The sequence below is a fragment of the Pelodiscus sinensis genome, chromosome 20 (genome assembly GCF_049634645.1).
Source record: "Pelodiscus sinensis isolate JC-2024 chromosome 20, ASM4963464v1, whole genome shotgun sequence".
In the NCBI taxonomy this organism is placed as follows: domain Eukaryota; kingdom Metazoa; phylum Chordata; order Testudines; family Trionychidae; genus Pelodiscus; species Pelodiscus sinensis.
Genome location: NC_134730.1, coordinates 22,709,860 through 22,729,735, shown reverse-complemented (window position 1 = coordinate 22,729,735; position 19,876 = coordinate 22,709,860). Strand labels below are relative to the sequence as shown.

The 19,876-nt window shown below is 40.2% G+C and overlaps 1 protein-coding gene across 7 annotated transcripts in view; it reads right to left on the bottom strand.

Annotated features, from left to right (window-relative positions):
• Positions 1 to 6,521: 6,521 nt before the first annotated feature.
• CEP112 (centrosomal protein 112) overlaps positions 6,522 to 19,876 on the bottom strand; it is a 355,922-nt gene continuing 342,567 nt past the window's right edge. For all 7 annotated transcript variants that reach the window (XM_075903951.1, XM_075903955.1, XM_075903952.1 and 4 more), the window contains 3 exons: positions 13,858 to 13,959; positions 8,866 to 8,930; positions 6,522 to 6,965 (listed from right to left, as the gene is read on the bottom strand). In XM_075903951.1, coding sequence (XP_075760066.1) covers positions 6,962 to 6,965; positions 8,866 to 8,930; positions 13,858 to 13,959 — 171 coding nt within the window. In that variant the 3' untranslated portion in view covers positions 6,522 to 6,961. The remainder of the gene's footprint in view (positions 6,966 to 8,865; positions 8,931 to 13,857; positions 13,960 to 19,876) is intronic.

Genomic DNA, 19,876 nt, shown 5'->3' with positions numbered 1-19,876 from the left:
TGACTGAAGATCTCATTGTGTTTTATAAACGTTACTTTTGCTTCACAATCTCTTGGAAGAAGCAACTGTTCTCATGCCGTTTAAACAACATGCCTGCTGAGTCTATGGAAGTTAGGAACACGGTCTGCTCTCCCAGTTTCATACCTTAAACACCAGACCCTTCTTACCTCTAAAACCTATTTTGGAAAAGCAAAGTGCCACCTACTATAGAGGGGGAAGGATGAAGTCCAGTCTTATGTATTTATTCAAGAGATGCCTGTTGAGAATAATTTTCCATTGACCTATAGATCCTCATGCACATTGAAACGTCAACTCATTCAACACCAATGAAACAAACCAGTAGAAGATAAGTGAGTGTCCCAAAGAAATGTCGAAAAGAGGTAAAGATATTCCTAAATACAGTTAAGCACAGCCCTAATGAAGTTTCAGGTTCCAACTTTTTGGAGGGGATGTGTGTTCATGATAAACAAATGGGTCCATTAATTTTCTAACAAACTTGTCTCCCCCTCCCATAATTCTCTTATAAACTCAAAGGCTTATTTCCTTGTTCCAGGAAGCGCTATCTGAAGAAAGACACATTGTGCACAGATAATGGGTGTTGGTGGTGAGAAAACAAACCGAACAGTTGCGAAGTCCAATGAGTGCACGGCGGATTTTCCTCCTTGGTTCAGTGAAGTTCCTATTAAAACGCTTACGGCTCTTCAGCTGGGCCAACCTTTTGCCCTTCAGTGCAACCATGAATCCATCCAGTTACCGTGCTGAGAGGAATCCTTAGTATACGCAGCCCAAAGGCAATGAAAGGGATTCTAGTACCAGTAAAACTAGAGTCTATAGGAAAACGTTATCCTCGTGCATAAATTTGAATGATTTCCTTGGAACTCTATCTGGGGTAAACAGTTGGGGGACCCTTGAGATGCAAGTCTAGAGGTCTGCAGTGTAGCCACTGTGCCGAATTGTTGATTTGAAGTATGAGAGCACACCCTGCTATAACCTTGTGCATTTGACATTGCATTTTCCGGATGTTCCGCCTTTTGAAGAGGTGGGGAGGAACACAGTTTCTTTTAAAAAGAAAAAAAAAATAAGGCTCACTCTCACAGTAATTTGTTGTCTCCCAACTAATTTTCTTTCCTTATAAAAGGATAATTAAATAATTCCAAGTAAGTCTGGCTTATTCATAACATCTGGGAGCTCTGGTCCCACTGCATTGCTCAATGGTAAAAGGCAAAGATATTGATAGTCTCTGTAGATTCAGGATCCCTTTCTTAATGATAGATTTCCTTACAGAATTAGAAAAGCTCTTCTAGATGTCAACTAGATCACACTTCTGCAGGGAAACATGATTGGTTAGGGACACATCTACCTTCAGAAATGCCCTCTGTAGGCCTTCGATTTCCCCACTAGTTAAATGGAAGAACCTGTTATAAAAGTAGCAATCAAAAGTCCACTGTCCAAAGTCATATACAGTTGTAAAACATTTCCAATTATGAAGGAAAGGGAATGAAAGAGAAATGGGAAAAGAGAGGCAGGTGGATTTCAATCAGAAGGGATGGAACTGGTCCCATATTAACTAATGGGGGTGAAATCCTTAGCTCTACTGAAGTCAATGACAAAACTTTCATTGAATTCAGTGGTGCCAGAATTTCATCATGGGTCATGATCTTGAAGATTTTCTTTGGCAAAGCTTGACTAATTAGTTTTGGTTGAGTAAGCCTAAATCTGGCTCTTGTGGAAGTAGTAGTGATCACTTGGTATCCAATTCAGCATGAGCAGAATTTGGTTCTTAGTGAGCAAACCTGAGAAACAGAAGCTAGTAAGTTAAAAATGTGGCATGTTTAACTTATTTTCCAATTGCAGGACATAAATATCCTATTATTTAACTCATCCCATAAGCATGGACATATATATTTGCTTGGTCTTAGCCCCTGTACAATAACACATATTTTCCATTTAGATTCTGATGTATCAGCTCACATTTAAAATTCATGTTCTTCCCCTCTCACTGAGCTCTAGGCCTCTAGAACATATGAAATAACGTTGACTCAGGCTTAGACGGAGCCCTTTTCTACACATAATATTGTTTTAGGCTAGCATTTTCAAGTGCCTATATCCTATTGAAAATCAATGTGGTCTGGCCACACAAATACCTTAAACCTCGTTGAGAATTCCAGCTTTAATGTTAAATATATATTGGTCTGTGAGAACACTAACTCTGGGTACTATCAGCAATAAAGCGTTCAATAGATTTTGGGAAGTGAAGAAGTGGGAAGACTGAAGGTTACATCTACACTAGCACAGGGTCAATTTAGCAGGTCTAGTGAAGACCTGCCAAATCAATCACAGATCACCCTTCTGTCAATCCTCTTACTCTATGAGAACAGTAAGGGAAGTCAAGAGAAGAGTTTCTCACTGTGGTGTAGAGACTTAAGGTAGTTTAAGTTTAAGGTAGTTTAATGGAGTAGACTTATAGATGACCTATGTTCCACTTGGAATACAAGGGTTTTTTAGTAGTAGTAGTAGTAGTAGTAGTAGCAGTAGCAGTAGCAGTAGCAGCAGCAGCAGTTTAAGTTGACTTTTGCTGTAGTGTAGATGTAGCTTACACAGTTTATAATGCTGGCATGTAACTAATGAAGGCCTCAGGCCTTCTTCTGATACAGTTTATACTTATATCATTTTAATGCAAGTCTAGCTCCATTGACATTAACAATTACTTCTGATTTACACTACAGTAAGTGCGATAAGAACTAGATCTCAAGCCTCTAATGCCAGTGGTTAACCAACTGATCATCATGTGCTATCATAGCATCCAACACTTATTGGTAGAGATTGGTTCATTAATGGCTGTTGGTAGAAATAAATGGGTCTGTATGATGGTTTTCCACCATCTGTTCTCTGATTGTTACTAACACTTTGATTATTTCAAAGATTAACATTTAGCAGATAAGGTCATGTACAATTTGAGTATCAACATATCAATTGATATCAAGTTCCTTCATTGTGAATAACAGAATTATGAGACACCACACAAAATCCTCCACAACCCATATTTTATCAGTGACCCCTTGAAGCAAGAAAAGAACCCAAAATTTGGTAACCAAGAAGAGCAGTTTATAGGCTAAAACCTGCATCAAAAGAAAGAGGGAAATCTGATATATTCACAAATGGTAAATCAAGTGTTGTGATGGTTCGCTATAATGGAAGATAAGATATTGGATCATATTGTGGCAACAAATGGTAAATAAAAGATATTTAGAAATGCAGACTTGGCGGTCTGCTTTATACATTACTCCAAATTCTCAAACTACACATACAACGTCCGCGTCATTACTCTGCAAGAGCCTGATACTACAAAGTTATCTGCTTCTCTCTCATGTGAGAGCATGTTCGCAGGATTGGGATCTTAATCAGTCCCCCTCACTGCTTATCATCCATAAAAGTAATTTCAAAATGTAGGGAAAAAAGTTTTACTTAATTATCTTCTTTTCCTGGTTTGAACTGATCAACTTTGTATCTTTCACTGGCTTTATCAAAGACGATGCCAGCACAAGAGTGCATGTAATTTTAAGTGGGCTTTAGTTGGTGGACTTAAAACTGATCATGCATTTTAGTTTCAGTAACTTGCAATTTCTGTACTCTTTGATAATGTACTTTAAAGAGCAAACCTTCTTTAATGACAAGGTTTAAAAGAAACGACATTTCTGAACAAAATATCAAAGCTGAGAAAAGTCAGTTCTTTAAAAAAAAAAGTCTGAATTAAAATGACCTTGTGTTCTGAAACTTTTTCATATGATATTTGATGTTCTGTCTTCCCTTTCTACTGTCCGAAAGAGCCGTAGTAAAATTCATTAATGCTTAGTGCCTTCATTGAATTGTGACTTGGATTAAGATAATTTTAAAAATCAGACTCCTGATACATTCTCTATTAAGACTTCTTATCATTGGGACTGCATATATATGTTCAAAAAAGATCAGTGTAACTTTTAACACTACAGGATATTAGTGACCACAAATATTTTCTTCCAGTAACAATAAGTCTTCTCTCTTAGGAGCAAAGCCATTTCTCAGTTTGAAACAGCATGAAATGTTGAAGTTGTTTGTATAGAGTATGGGCAATTTACTGAAGAGCATCTGTTATGCTGGGGAATAATAAAACAAATCTTAACAATTAAAGCACTGTTGAAGAACAAAGCAAAGGGGTTGCATGTGGGGGCGTGTGTGTGTGTCTATTCCTTTTCTTCTAAATTTAAGAAAAATAAACATTTGTTACGTGTATCACAAGGGCTGTGAGCTGCAGCAAAACAAAGTTTCACCTTGATAAGAGCAAGGAGTTCCTCGCAACTGGTGAATGATTTCAATGTCCTTTTCCAAAAACTGTAAGCCTACTTTGCTACAGCTTGTCAATGGTGCGGTGAAATCAGCCACTTTCAGCTGACAATTCTTATGCAAGAAGGTGAAACTAAGATAATGGGCCTTAACTAGCCAGTCAGCAGTAAGAGTAACAAACATGAAACCAACTGTTACCTGTTCGTTCAGCACCAGTGCGATTCCTCTTGATCATACCACTGACTGGGAAGGCGCAAAACTCAACTTTTTTAAAAAGTGAGAAACATTGTAAAAATGAGAGCAATGCCTTTTATGGTGTGAACCTAGGGCTGGTGTAGTCTTCCTTTGCTTCAAAAGCACTTTCTCCAGTAGGGGAAGATCATCTCAATTTCGAAACATTTAGATTCACCAAGCTCTGCTTTTTGCCCTTATTCTTAAACTGTTTGGTTGAGATCATCGCTGATGTTAACAACCCCTTACCTCAGTATACAATAAGAGTCAGATCTGCATTCAGTTAGTCTACCCAGGGATCCATGTGCAATGGAGATTTGTGCATTAGTTTGGCTACCGCACTGATTTCAAGAGCCCTACAACCACTCCGATAGGTGCAGAAATATTAGCAGTATGCTAATCATCAGAAACACCGCATCTCTTGTGCTTGGGAAAAGAGGCTTCATCATAAGAGAAGCTTCTATCTCAGACTCATCACAAACCAATTTTCAAAAGCTAATCCACTCAATTCATAGCCTGCAACTCAGTGAACTCTTGACATTTCTTCTCAAGAGTTGAATTAATGTTGCCTTACATCTTTTTGAATAAACAATTTTAAATTTTTCTACCAACAATGAATATATCTTGGCACATCGCTCCTAGTAAAATGCACAGTCACTCAAGGGAGGCTTTGTGGTACCCGCTGCATCACTTCTCTGATTATCTGAGAGCTGTGAAGAACTCTTATCCATAAGCAGTGGGACCACTAACTGATTCAGAGAAGACAGAAAACCTGGAGCCCAGCCAAGGATGGCACAGGCCAGGACCAGTCTCACAATTAACAAAGCACCAAGCAAAGGTGGAGAAGAGAGGGACTGAAAGCTGCAAGAAAGTTTCCTTTCCCAATGGTCCTTTCCTCCCTCATTTATCTAGAGGTTAGATGGGGGGATATTAGAGTAGCCTGTGAGCTGTGGGCTCAGCATGGATGCCATGCCTCCGCGCCCCGAGAAGTAAGCTGGGGCTCAGTATGGATGCCATACCACCATGCTCTGAGAGGTAAGCTGGGGCTCAGTATGGATGCCATACCACCGTGCTCTGAGAGGTAAGCTGGGGCTCAGTATGGATGCCATACCATCATGCTCTGAGAGGTAAGCTGGGGCTCAGTATGCATGCCATACCATCATGCTCTGAGAGGTAAGCTGGGGCTCAGTATGGATGCCATACCATTGTGTCCTGAGAGGTAAGCTACACAGCTGTTGCTTACCATCACCAAGCTTTTTATCATTATTATAATACTCATAACAACATGATGAGGAAAGTACAGAAGGATTATCACCACCATAAATAACTTGCCCAAGACAATTGTCAGTGAATTGCTGTCTCCACATCAATTCTATTTGCCAGAGGCACACTTGGGGAAAAGCAGCTGGTTTCTTATATTCCCCACGTCCCAGGTTGTGGATTCAAACCAGCAAGCGATGGCCATTTTTGAACAGTGTGAACACCAGGAAAAAAGAACCCAGGCTGACAAGGCAAGGAGTGTGTGCTTTCAATTCCCATTGCTTCAATGCCTCAGAGCCTGTAAGCACCGAGGCACCCATCAAGTCTAAGTATCTGGGTAGTGCCCATGACTTTGCTGGGACTACTCAGATACTTAAAGTTAAGCACATACGTTTTTGCAGACTAGGGGCCCTTGTTTGCCTTTTATCTTTTCAAAAGACACCATATAATCTATTGCACTTTCATAGTAATGAACACTGTCCCGTGGCTGCCGCTCCTTTGCAATGCCCATGGCTGGCCCTTGTGGGCCATTACTCAGAACAGTGACGGCAGGCAGCACTGGAGAAGTTTCCATAGTCATAACAGGATTTCTCCCCGTGACTACATCGCAGCATTTTTCAAGTGAAAAAGTTGAAAAACCTTTATTAACATCATGACTGTTTCAACAAATGAAATGTGCAGGGACCACAAAGAATGTCAAAACAAAAAACTACAAAAGAATATTTTTAATATTATGTAAATATATGAATGCGAAAACAATGTAAAGTATGTTTTAAAAATATCTCGAACAATAATATAAACATGATTTGATCATGTATAAAATTGAATAAAAATGATATTAGGAAGGAATAGCAAAACCAACGCTAGAGGGAATTTAGTTTTGCAATAAGTAAATTGAGCATATACACAAATACATTTAATATATCAAAGTTGTAAATCTGTAATAAGATAATGGTAAAAAATAATTCAAGAAAGAAAACAACTCAAAAAATACTGGCATGAATGATGGATGTGCTTTCATGAGCTTAATTACATTTTCTGTGCTAATAAGACAGCCACTGATCTCACAGTTTAATTTACAAGATCCAAATCTTCAAACCTGCTGAAAGAAGTCCATTTGTCACTCCAACAATTTCATCTGTTCCAGCAGTTACCTACAAATTAAAATGCTCTACTTAGTCATTTCTTACTATTAGTTGTATTAGAAAGTGCTCACAGGCCTGGTGGATCAGGCTATCCACTGAAAACATACGTATTACAATCAGTCTCTGCACAGAAGATCTTATCCCCAAACAGCACAAAACAATGACAATTAAGGATAAAGGGGTCTGTTAAGGAATCAGTGTGAAGATGACACTTTACCCCAAACAAGAAACAAAACAAGAATTGAGCATGAATGAATCTTGTGAAAGATTCTAGCCTGATCCTCCCGTAATCACAGAACAGTCTGAAGCAGTACAGGCTGCTCCAAACCAGCCTGACAATGCAGTTTAGCCGTATGTATATCCATGTTAAGACAATGGTCAAGTTAATTTTCCTACCCATCTCCTCTATTGGGTGGGTACTAAATTCATTCCTCACAAGCTACATTCAATTGTGTTGCTCAGCTTTTGGACTGTAGTAACCTGGATCTAAACCAGTGACTGGGTCTCCATACCATTAGCAATCTCTTAGCCATCTAGTACTCTCTGTCTGAAGACACTGAGGGTGTGTCTAAACTACATCCCTTTTTCAAGAGAGGGATGTAAATGAAGCACTTCGAAAGTGCAAATGAAGCCAGGATTTAAATATCCCGTGCTTCAATTGCATAATCTTGTAATGGCGCTCTTTCGGAAAAAGCGCTATTTCAATATTGAAACAGCAGTCTAGATGCGGTTCTTTCAAAAACGGGGCGCTTTTTTGAAAGTTCCTGTAAACCTCAAAAAATTAGGTTAAATATGTGGTTAAAAATGAGGTTTACAGGATCTTTCGAAAAAGTGCCCTGTTTTCAAAAGAACCGCATCTAGACTGCGGTTTCAATTTCGAAATAGTGCTTTTTTCAAAAAAGCGCCATTACGTGATTATGCAAATGAAGCACGGGATATTTAAATCCCGGCTTCATTTGCACTTTCGAAGTGCTTCATTTACATCCCTCTGCCGACAGAGGTATGTAGTCTAGACATAGCCTGTCAGGCTCAGTGGAAATACTTAGACCAAAGCATTGCTGTGTAATTCCATTGCTCTCAATGGAGATAGATTAGGGATATATTAAAATACTGAATCAATATGTTTATCTGACAATGTCTCCTAAAATACTAGTTACCGAACCAAAAATCTTAGGGAGACAACACCCATACCCACACCCACACGTACATATTTTATCATCAGTCTAAGCTACACATATCCAAAATGTCAAAAAGTCCTTTTAAGATTCATATAGTCAGGATAATTTTTGTATCTTACACAGTTTTGATTACACTAGCTGCTGTTTATATGTGCACATCCTGTTCTTTGCAGAAATCCGGATGCAATATAGACAATTATCAATGAACCCTATAAGGACAAAAAACTTCAATGACCTTGCTTGGAAGTTTCCTTTTCCCCAATCATCCATGTGAATCATTTACTCTAAGGGCACGGAGAATCTTTTTATTGTTGTTGCAACACTGGCAGTCATTTATTTTGGATGGTGTGCATGTCTGAAACCAAGCTAAAGCTTGTGAAGATCCTGTACTTTGAAGCTGTAAGCTATAATATTAAGAATTGCATCATCGTCTTCTAGCTTTCAAAGAAGGCAGCACCCTCACAGACTTGCAGCTGTGCACAGAGCCTGTTTCATCATGAACATGGAGGCAAGGCTCAGATTTGTATTGCACCTGCAAGTTCTCTAATCTTGCTCTAAGAGTACTGACTAAGCACTGCAGTTAGAAGAGCTGGGTAACAGTGTGTTTCCTGAAAATACGGTTCTCTTTAAACTGCAACCATACTGAAGCATTTTAATTGAGCTGTAAAATTTCAGTAGCTGAGACACACAAGTAGGCAGTGGTACAAATTGATGAGAAGATACTCATTTACCTTCTGGTGTGGTACACATTCAGTTCTTCCTGTAGGACAGATGCTCGCTTCTGCAGAAAGTTTACCTACAAAATACATCCCATATCAAAGTAGAGTCCAAAATCTTAATAAATCAATTGGTACTTGTTTCAAAGAGACTAACATTACTGTTTAAAACCTGGTTTGCGCTGGATAGAGAAATCACAATGGCACCTTGGTTGCAAACTGGATTTAAGAAGGATGCTTGACAGAGAGTTGCTAGTAGGGATGTAAAAACGTAATGTTTAACTTGTGAACTGACTAAGCAGGATCCCATGGATAGGGAGCATGGTCAGAGCAGCGCCCAGCTTGCAGGGCTGCTGGCTGCTGACCTTGGCCCTGGCCCATGATGTGGTGGGCCTGCCAGGGTGCAGCAGCGCCCCAGCTAGCTGTTGGTAAGCATCACCTGATAAGGGTGATACTTACCAGCTAACTGGTTACCAGTAAATAACCTTAGCTGCTAGTGTGGTTTCCATGGTGTGCATACCCACAGCATTAATCCTGCACCTTCTCCATTCAGTCAGGAGCCAAGGATGCTAAGACAACTTTTTGGACTCAGAGTTATACTGGATCATGTCGCTTGTGGACTTAACATAGGCCTGAGAATCTGAGTTCTAATCCCAGTTCTGACACTAAATCAGTTCACTTCTCTACATCAGTTGCCTAACCTGAAATATGGTGAAAACAATATTACAGTTTCTTACAGAGTGAGTGAGAGAATTCATGCTTATATTATTTAGCATGACCATGGTAGGACAGCTTACAAAACGTCCATGGGGACGGGCAGTGAACAACTGTAGCAATGTATTTTAAAAAGTTTTAGAAAACTTTGCTGAGCAGGGAATGTTTGTTCATTTTTAACAGTACTTGCTCCCTCCAGGAACAATTAATAATCCTGACAGGTGCAAAGATTCCACTGTCATTCGCCTCTGATGTTTTCAAACAGGAATTTCAACAATTTTCAAAGATGAGGACACCTGTGCTTCAGAAGAGATCCCTGCTTCCTGAATGGTTTGTGACTACTGTATATTGCTGCAAATGCAGCCGGCAGCAATGTGTTTCTGTGTTAACTCCCAGTTTTAGGAGTCTGAAGTTACTTTTAGTCTTTTGAAATGCTGCTGATCCTAAAAGAAGCCCTCCAGGTGTATATCAGTTTCAATTTTAAAAAACAAAACTCACTGTAAGGTGAAGTATTCTTATATCTGTCCCAATGGAATGCTCCCTACCAAAGTGAACAGCAAACCATACTTTTAAAATGACCTTTTACTATCAACTGGAAATAGATCTTCCTGGTTGAGCCACAACCCTTGAGTGTTCTGTAATTATTTTAATTAGATTAAACTTCACTACCATTGGGAATTTCTTTACACGCAATAAATAAATATCTGCAATCATAACTATTAACTTGTGTCGCCATTCACATGTGGGAATATAAAGCTCACTATTATGGAAATTCATATTTCTGTTAAAGACTGACATTGCCAAGGGAAATTCCCATGCACAGCAAAAAATGTTACAAACTAACCTTTATGTATTATGAACAGAGAATATAAGTAAATTAAACTAACAACCATTTCTAGGGAGACAGATGGAGAATGTGTGCATCTATATTAGCCTGTGTTTCTTGGAAATTAGAGTGGATCTATATAGTATCTCATGTACCTAAAACTATAAGCAGTTTTATTGTAACAACCTCGTTTAAAATGTTTTACTAAACATACCTGAGCTCCCCCAAATTGACTTCTGCATGAAAAAATTACCTTGCTTTAGATCTCAAATAACAATTTAACCTTTCATCCCACCTTCCCCTGCCAAACCTCTGGCATTTCATGAACATATGGAATTTCAAATAATTGCAAGTGAATCATGAATGGCTCCGGAAGGATTCCGCTCCTTAGAATGACGTCTGTACATCCCATCACCACCTTATCTAGATATACTTTTGCATTATAAAATCACAGAAATGCAGGGTGGAAGGCATCTATAAGCCATCTAGTGCACCCCCCTCCACCCTCCACACACACTTAGATAGGACATCCCTGACAGTTGTTTGTCTAACCTGTTCTTTAAAACCTCCAAGATTTGGGATCCACAATCTCCCTTTGGACCCTATTCCAGTACTTAACTCTCCTTATAATTAGGATGTTTTTCTTCTTGTGGGTTACTTCTTGTCCTACCTTCAGTGGACAAGGAGAACAACTGATCACAGTCCTCTTTATAACAGGCCTGAACATATTTGAAGATTCATGTGATTCCCCCTCATTGTTCTTTACTCGTGACTAAACATGCCCAGTTTTTTAAATCTTTCCCCAAAGGCAGGTTTTCTAAAACTTTTTTCATTTTTGTAGTTCGCCTCTGGACTCTCTCCTGTTTATCCAACCATGTGTTATCTAACCGGTGGCACCCAGAACTGGATACTACTCCAGCTGAGGCCTCATTGGTGCCTTGCAGACTGGGACAATTACCTCCTATCTCTTACATGCAGCATTCCTATGAATACAGCCCAGAATATTATCCTTATTTGCAACTGTATGACATCAATGACTCATACTCAATTTGTTATTCACAATAACCCCCAGTACAGTAAATGTCCGATAATCCGGCACCTTTAGGACCCAGGGAGTGCCGGATTATCAGATATGCCGGACTATCGGAAAGGGGGGCTATGAGGGGCCTGGGGTGTGGTGGGAGGGATGCCACCCCAGACCCTTCATAGCCTCCCCCCCTTCCGATAGTCCGGCTCTGCCCCAGGCGTCCCTGATTCAGCCGCTGCTGGTCAGTTTCAGCAGCGGCTGAATCAGGGACGCCTGGGGCAGAGCAGCTGGAGTGCTGCCGGGTTGGTCCGGTAGCGCTGACCCTTGGCGCTGCGAGACCAACCCGGTAGCACCCCAGCTTCTCTTGGGGACGCCTGGGGCACAGCAGCTGGGGTGCTGCCGAGTTGGTCCCACAGCGCCGAGGAGCGGCGCTACTGGACCAACCCAGCAGCCCCCCAGCTGCTCTGCCCCAGGTGTCCCCAAGTCAGCCACTGCTGAAACTGATCCGGGGCTGACTCCAGGAAGCCCGAGGCAGAGCAGCTCTGCTCCGGGCTTCCTGGAGTCAGCCGCTGGTCAGTTTCAGCAGCGGCTGAATCAGGACGCCTGGGGCAGAGCAGCTGGGGGGCTGCCGGGTTGGTCCCACGGCGCCGAGGAGCGGCACTACTGGACCAACCCGGCAGCACCCCAGCTGCTCTACCCGAAGTCAGCCGCTGCTGATACTGATCAGCGGCTGACTCCAGGAAGCCCAAGGCAGAGCTGCTCTGCTCCGGGCTTCCTGGAGTCAGCCGCTACTCAGTTTCAACAGCAGCTGAATTCGGATGCCTGGGGCAGAGCAGCTGGCGCTGCCGGGTTAGTCCCCGCAGCGCAACACCTTGGCGCTACTGGACCAACCCGGCGGCAGCACCCCAGCTGCTCTGTCCCAGGTGTACCCAAGTCAGCTGCTGCTGAAACTGATCAGGGGATGATTCCAGGAAGCCGGGGCAGAGAAGCTCTGCCTCAGGATTCCTGGAGTCATCCGCTGGTCAGTAGCAGCAGCGGCTGAATCGGGGACAGCTGGGGTGCTGCCAGGTTGGTCCCGCAGCCCCGAGGGGCAGTGCTATGGGACCTACTGGGCGGCACTCCAGCTACTCTGCCCCCGGCTTCCCCGATTCAGCCGCTGGTCAGTTTCAGCAGCGGCTAAATCGGGGAAGCTCGGGGCAGAGCAGCTCCAACGGTCTGGCAGCCCGAAGCACTTCCGAGTTCCTGATGGTGCCGGACCATCAGGAGTGCCGGACAATCAGATGCCGGACCATCGGAGTTTTACTGTACTACTTTTCAGCAGAGAATATTATGTGGGTCTGTCTCTAAAATCTTACTAAAATCAAGATATATCACATCGACTACTTCCTAACTATCCACTAGGTCTATGAAAGGGATCAAGTGTTTTTATGAGGGTTTGTTTGATTTAACATGATCAGTCATTGGTTTGGGGGAAAAAAAACCTCTTAGTATAAGAAAGTGATGTTTAACAATTTGTCTTCATATTATTATTCTTACTTCTAGTGCTGCCATTCAGATTAATTTACAGTCTCATCAATTTTAAGGCCAGAAGAAGCTATCTAGTTCTATCTAATGCATAGCAGAGGTCATAGGATTTCCTGAGTTAATTCCTGCTTCAAATCCAAACCAAAACGTTGTATGGTACCAAGTCAAATGTCTTCAAGAATATATTATGTTATTACCTCTATCAACCAATCTTGGAATTAATACAGTGGCTTTTGAGGCAGTACCTTAAAAAGCAAAAGGCTGCTCTACTATTTGGACTGCCAAACAAAGATTCTCCATACATCCTGAACACCCAGTTTCTTCTGGAGACATACTGACCATAGACAGTGGCTAACCATACCCTGTCTTCAGCAGGTTAGTCTTAAAAAAAAAAGTTATAGCTGCAACATCGTTGCTGACTTTATTTTCTACAGTCAAAGGCATTTGAAGTAAATCACTTAGCGCAAAAAAGATGATTACATTCTCCAAGAGATGGGACTTTTTGGGGAAGTGGGGTGTGTGATTAGCACTGGTCTCTTGCAATAGTTTATCACTGATCTCAATCCAATATTGTCAAATTGAATACATTAACAGTTTCCTTTATAAAAGAGACAAAATACAGGACTATGTAGCACTTTAAAGACTAACAAGATGGTTTATTAGATGATGAGCTTTCATGGGCCAGACCCACATCCTCAGATCAAATAGTCTTCCACTATTTGATCTAAGGAAGTGGGTCTGGCCCACGAAAGCTCATCATCTAATAAACCATCTTGTTAGTCTTTAAAGTGCTACATAGTCCTGTATTTTGTTTCAGCTACACCAGACTAACACGGCTACATTTCTATCACTTTATAAAAGAGATGAATGCTATTTAAACTGTAGAATTGGAGACAACTATGTGCTGACATTGTACCTGAGATTTTAAAGATGCAATGGTGTCTTCGAGTTCCTGTCTCAAAGATGTGGGCATCAGACCTTTGAGTTTTGATTCATATTCTTGTCTTATGTATGTCACCTGAAATGGAATAAAGATTTAAATGACAGATAACCAATTTAAGGACAGGAGAAAATCTTCACAGCCAGCTGCTTCTTAGAGCAGTATTTCCCTATTTGGAGGCCAGAACAAGATCAATTTGAGGGCAGGAGGGGAGCAAGGGAGGAGAAGGCTGGGGCAGGTGAGGACGTAGAGGATCAGTATGGATGAAGAAAGCTGTAAGAATACAGATCCATCTAACCAACATCATGCTGCTGCCTTTGTAGGTAAAGTGGTAGGCAACTCTGTTGGTCATGCTCCTTCTCCTGCTACCCTTTCTGCAATCAGCTGTAGTTCTCATTACTCAGCTCAGCCTTGCATGGCACCAGCCTTGCATGGCACCTAGGGCCATGCAGAATTCTGGTGAGTGGGAGAACAGGGCTGGGGCTCTGCTGTATGAGAGGGTGGGGGAGCATGCAGAGGGTTAGGGTTCCCCAAAACACATAAAAGAACAAAAAAGAATAAAGAGAAAAGAAAACAAAAAGGAAAGAGAGGGTAGATGGAAAAGGAGCAAGTTGAAAATTGGCGGGAAAAGGAGACTTGGTAAGAGCTCTCTTAGGACAAGGTGTGAGAGGACAAAAGAAGGGCCATGTAGCTATCTCCCACTAATCCATCCACGAGAAGCTTTAATGAAAACAAGGCTGGGGACTGGGCAGAGGGACTGAAGTAACAGTCCCAGAAGTCAATGGGAACCTTCTTGTTGACTTCAGTGGGAGTTAGCTCAGGCCCACAGACAGTGCTTGTGTGTTATTCCTATTATGTGAGATAAAGTAACTCTGTACTCAGAAGGATTTTTTAAAAACACTTTGAAGTTTAGAAGTTTTGTAAGGAGGAACATTGTGTGTTCATGGACGTAACTATGTATTATTTACAGCTTGGCATTTCATGGACTTAATTCCAGGGTATTAATGACCTCCAGTTAAGTAATGCAGTCAGAATAGTTTAATGGCTTGTCAACTAGATATTTTGAGGATCTTATCTTCCTTATTATTACATGGAAAATTTGCAGGACATTCTTTGCCCTCTTCACAGCTCATTTTTCAGTCAAATTCACTGTAACAGAGTCAAAACTGTTGATCTACTATTTTTCTAACTAAGCCCCAAAAGTATTAACTTTAACAGGATCAAAACCTGCCACTTAAAATGACTGCTGTCTTTTACAGTAATTTCTAGGCACATTATCTGACACTATAGCAATCTCCATATGCTTGTGCTTTCTGCTTGACCTTTCTCTTTTGGCTGCAATGAATTCAAGACCTTGTTGGAGATTCAAATGCTCAAAGAGATTTCTAAAATGTTTGGACTTAGAATGACTCTTTGAGCATCTTCAAAAAAAACCAATGTGTGATCTCCTTACACAGATCAAGGGTATATATCAAGGAAATATTATCACCTAGCAGCTCATCCCTGTATATGCTTAAAAAATATCACTAGAAAGTTATGTCACGATTCTAACTAGATAGAGAACCATTAATTGATTTTTGTTTAGATAAATGATCACCAGTCTGGGATGGATTCAATGCCTATTGAAGTCAATGGAAGGACTTTTTACTGATGTCATTATTGCACTCCAAAGTAAAATATAACAGCACAACACCATGTATACAACATTTGCAAACTAAAAATAAATGATACATTTTATTACAGGGTGGTAGACATTTAAAGATGTATATAATTGTTGTAGAGATGTTACAATTTAGAATATATGTGCATGAAATTGATTATTTCTGATTCACAAGGACTTGTTAATCAGCCACCTTTATTTAATAACATCACCATTAAGTGGTATTATATCAACATATCAACAGGGAATAGGGATTAGGCTTTATATTTTCCCAGTATTGTTTTTAATAACACCCTGACACAGCAAAACACTAAGACTATAGACGCGGCAGTCTAGACATGGCCTCTGATTCAGCTTGGTCCTTGAGCATGTGATCAGTCCCACTTAATTCAACAAGACTACTCACAACCTTAATTACCTATCTGAATCAGTGCCTTATGTTTATGCTTAATTATCAACATGTGAGTAATTCCACTGATTTTGATGGGACTAGCTAGTTACTTAAAATTTAGCATGCCCACAAGCGCTTTTTGCTGGATTTAGGGGTTTACTTCACCAATGATAAAAGGAAGTTCACTTGCAGACTTTAAATAGAAACTTCCTTACTGTGCATTCATGACCCAACACACTTCGTGCTACTCATGTTTTAGCAATAAAATGCTTTAAGTCTGCCACGAAATTTTGCCATCAGGACCACAAATCAAAATATTCACATTTTACTTTATTTGAAACTGACATGAGTTTTGATTTCTAGCTTATCTGCAAAGAATGAACACTCAAACACTTTACAACTAGAAATACATTAAGGCTCACTTAAGGCACCAATTTTCTTTATTATTATTATTTTTTTGTGTGTGGAAAAACTAAGTTTTGTCAAATACATATTATACATAATACAACTAGCAATAGAAGGAAATACTATAGATAGTTCTTAAGGCAGATTAGGAGAATTCTGTGCATAAATGCTTCTCATACATCAACAAGAGAAGAGACCCCCCCCAAACTCTAATGTACATAAGACTATTAGAGCTTTCCTTGTAGCTACATGTAATCTATATGGTCATGCAAATATAAAGGAATAAAAGTATTTAGCCATGACAGAGAATCTTGCTTGCACTATGTGTGTATGCGTGTGCGTGTGAGAAGGAGGTGTAAAGATTTGTATTTAAAAAAAAAAAAATTCAGATACACTTATGCTATTATTTCTGTGAACGCTTTAAACATTATGAGGTATATGTGCTTTGCCAGGATAAATATCCTTTGAGCCAAGAGTCTATTTAGGGTGGAGTCCCGGATGCAGCAGATCATGCATATTTGTATTAATTAAACATGTATTATACATGTTCTTGAAGAGAGAGGAGAAAAACCAGACAGCTAGAACTTCGAAATGTTTGTATTTTTAGAAGTACAAAAACAAAAACCATAAAAGTAGGCAGATCGTGCTGGATAGCTTTTCTGACCTCACATATCATGATAATACAATAACAGTGACATTCAACCTCTGGCAAACACAAAGCTTGTAAAATTGGGGCTGCAAAAAGAATCCCATGGCACTCACTCTGCAAATAGGTTATGGAATTGTAGTGCTGTCCTTCTGTCCTTTCAGCCTATGGGAATAGTGGCTGCAGAACCTCCATGTCATTAATGTGAAAATTCTGGGTCACTAGATCCACATGCAGGTGAGGTTATCCATGGCATGCATTTCCATCTGCATTGCCACTCCATGGATATATGGTAACGGGTGCTGCATTAACGGGGCCCACAACTGAGTAAATTTTACCTTATATGATTGCTGGCATCACAAAGGGCTGGAACCAGCATTGTCCATTCAGCCAAACTAACCATTTAGTCCAGTGGTCCCCAGCTTTTCGTGGCTGCTGGGTGTCCGGGAGCAGGGCCGCTCACGCGCTGGGCGTCTGGGGATGGGGCCACTCACACGCTGTGCTTCCAGGGGTGGGGCCATGCATGCGCCGCACGCCTAGGGTCGGGGCTGCCCTGTGCCCGGGGCCAGCACCGTGCATGTGCCGCGCACCCGGGGCAGGGGTTGCCCATGCGCCACACCCCTGGGGCTGGCACCATACGTGTGCCGCGCGCCAGGGGCAGGGCCAGCCCAGATGTTTCGGTGGGCGCACATAAATGCCCCGGCGGGCACCATGGCTCCCGCGGGCACCACGTTGGGGACCACTGATTTAGTCAATGGGAGTTTTAGCTGTGTAAAGAAAGGAGGATCAGGCCCCAGAATATGTATTCTTCCTGTGCAATTTTGGAAGTCAAATAAGTTTTATTTCAAATATGTGTAATGAAAATTTCATGGTTAAGGGGGTCTCCCTATAAATTCATCTGCTAAGATAGTGTGTTGACAGTATATTGCTTTCAGCTATATTCTTTAATAACTGCACAATGGGATGAAAATAAGATCCCAGCTGTTTCCTGTCACACTGTGCTAAACAACATGCTAATAGTTGTTGGCTGAAGTTATTAACAAATTACTGACTCAAGAGATTTAAATAGCGCATGGTGAAACTCTAAATTACTTCTTTATAACAACACACAATATAGAGCTGGGGATGGTATACTAATTTTGATGTGAAAAGGGCTCTTTTTAGGATTTATTTTAGACTGAGTAAAACAATGCTAAAAGTGTGTTGTTTATTTGTTTTAGTTTTTTGGCCCTAATGATTTATCTGCACTTTTATTGATTTGAGATGTCTACCTAGGACCCACCGACACTCTGCCTCTCTGTACCCTTAAGAAATGTTTAAATTCCAATTCTTCATTACTCATGAGGGATTTAGTCCATTGGATGGGATAGTTCTATTTTATTTGGTATTGTGCTAAGTTTGCTTTTTTTTTCTTGTTCATTTTGATGAGTTGATTTAATCCAGCAACCCCGAGGAAAAGTTTCATAGGTTTTAATATAAGTTTCATAGGTAATATAAGTTTCATAGGTTTTAATCTATATGGTCATGCAAATATAAAGGTTTCATAGGTAATATAAGTTTCATAGGTTTTAATCTATATGGTCATGCAAATATAAAGGAACAAAAGTATTTAGCCGTGACAGAGAATCTTGCTTGCACTGTGTGTGTATGCGTGTGCATGTGAGAAGGAGGTGTAAAGATTTGTATTTAAAAAAAAATAATTCAGATACACTTATGCTATTATTTCTGTGAATTTTTTTTTTGTTTACTCAAGTAATGTTCATGGCATATGCAGTTTGAAATTCTACCATTAATTAATTATCTTTGTTGTCAACAGAAGCAATTAAAAGCTGTATTTGCCCCCACAGATAAAATAACCTTTGGCAACACAAGTTTAGAACAATAGGAGCTGAAATATCCACACACGTTTAAATAAATCCACCCTGCTTTATATTATAATCAAGTCAATTTAAATCACAATTTAAATCACCAGAAAAAGCATTGATTCAAATCATGTTTCCCACTGATACTTCTTCACATGTTTCTTCAGACAATAGTGCAAATCTGATCACTAAAGCATGTTCATTTCCAGTTCAGTACAGCATCTGACAATCTAAGAGGGTATACTTTGTTGTAATTATTTTAGATAATTTGATATTTATCAATTTAGGAAACAGTACATAATACTCATTACCTGTGTAAAGCTGCAGATGCAGCAGTAGTACATTAAGAATGGTAAGAACTAAATCAGACACAAACACAATAGCACTTATATTTTATGAAACTAAATCTTAAATGTTACATAAATGTTTCACATTTGCAATCAAGCAGTCTTCTGAGTTGCCAGCTGACCTTAAACTTTTTGTTAAATTTTCAAATTTTATTAACTCTAATAGACAAGTCCTCAGACCTCTAAATATGTGGTGTCCTCAAACTTCTAGAACTAGCTTTCATCTTTTCCACTACCTCTGTAATTTTGACGCAGATCTGATTCCAAATTACCAAAAAGCTAAGACTGACTATGCTTAAAATAAGAAAATGTCACTTAGTAGCAACTGGCAACACTAGATTTCTCTTTTCTGCAGCTTTCTGTACTATATACTTGGGGAGATAGATTCTAAATCTAGTCAACTATTTAAATAAGCCATAAAGATTAACAAAGCTAAACTTTTTTTCTAGCAGCATCCGACATAATAAATAGCTTGGGAATTTATTTGATAAATCACACTTGTACTAAAAGGGACAGAGAGAGAGTCTTGAAGAATGATACATTGCAAAGTTGCTCCTCCTTGTTCTTTAGACATAGCTACATCATTTTCTCCCAATAAGTAGTTTTCCTTATGATGTTTTGTTCTTGCAGCTAAGTCCTTCTTCTTCTTTATGCTCTGCTTACATGTGACCCATTTTCCTTTTT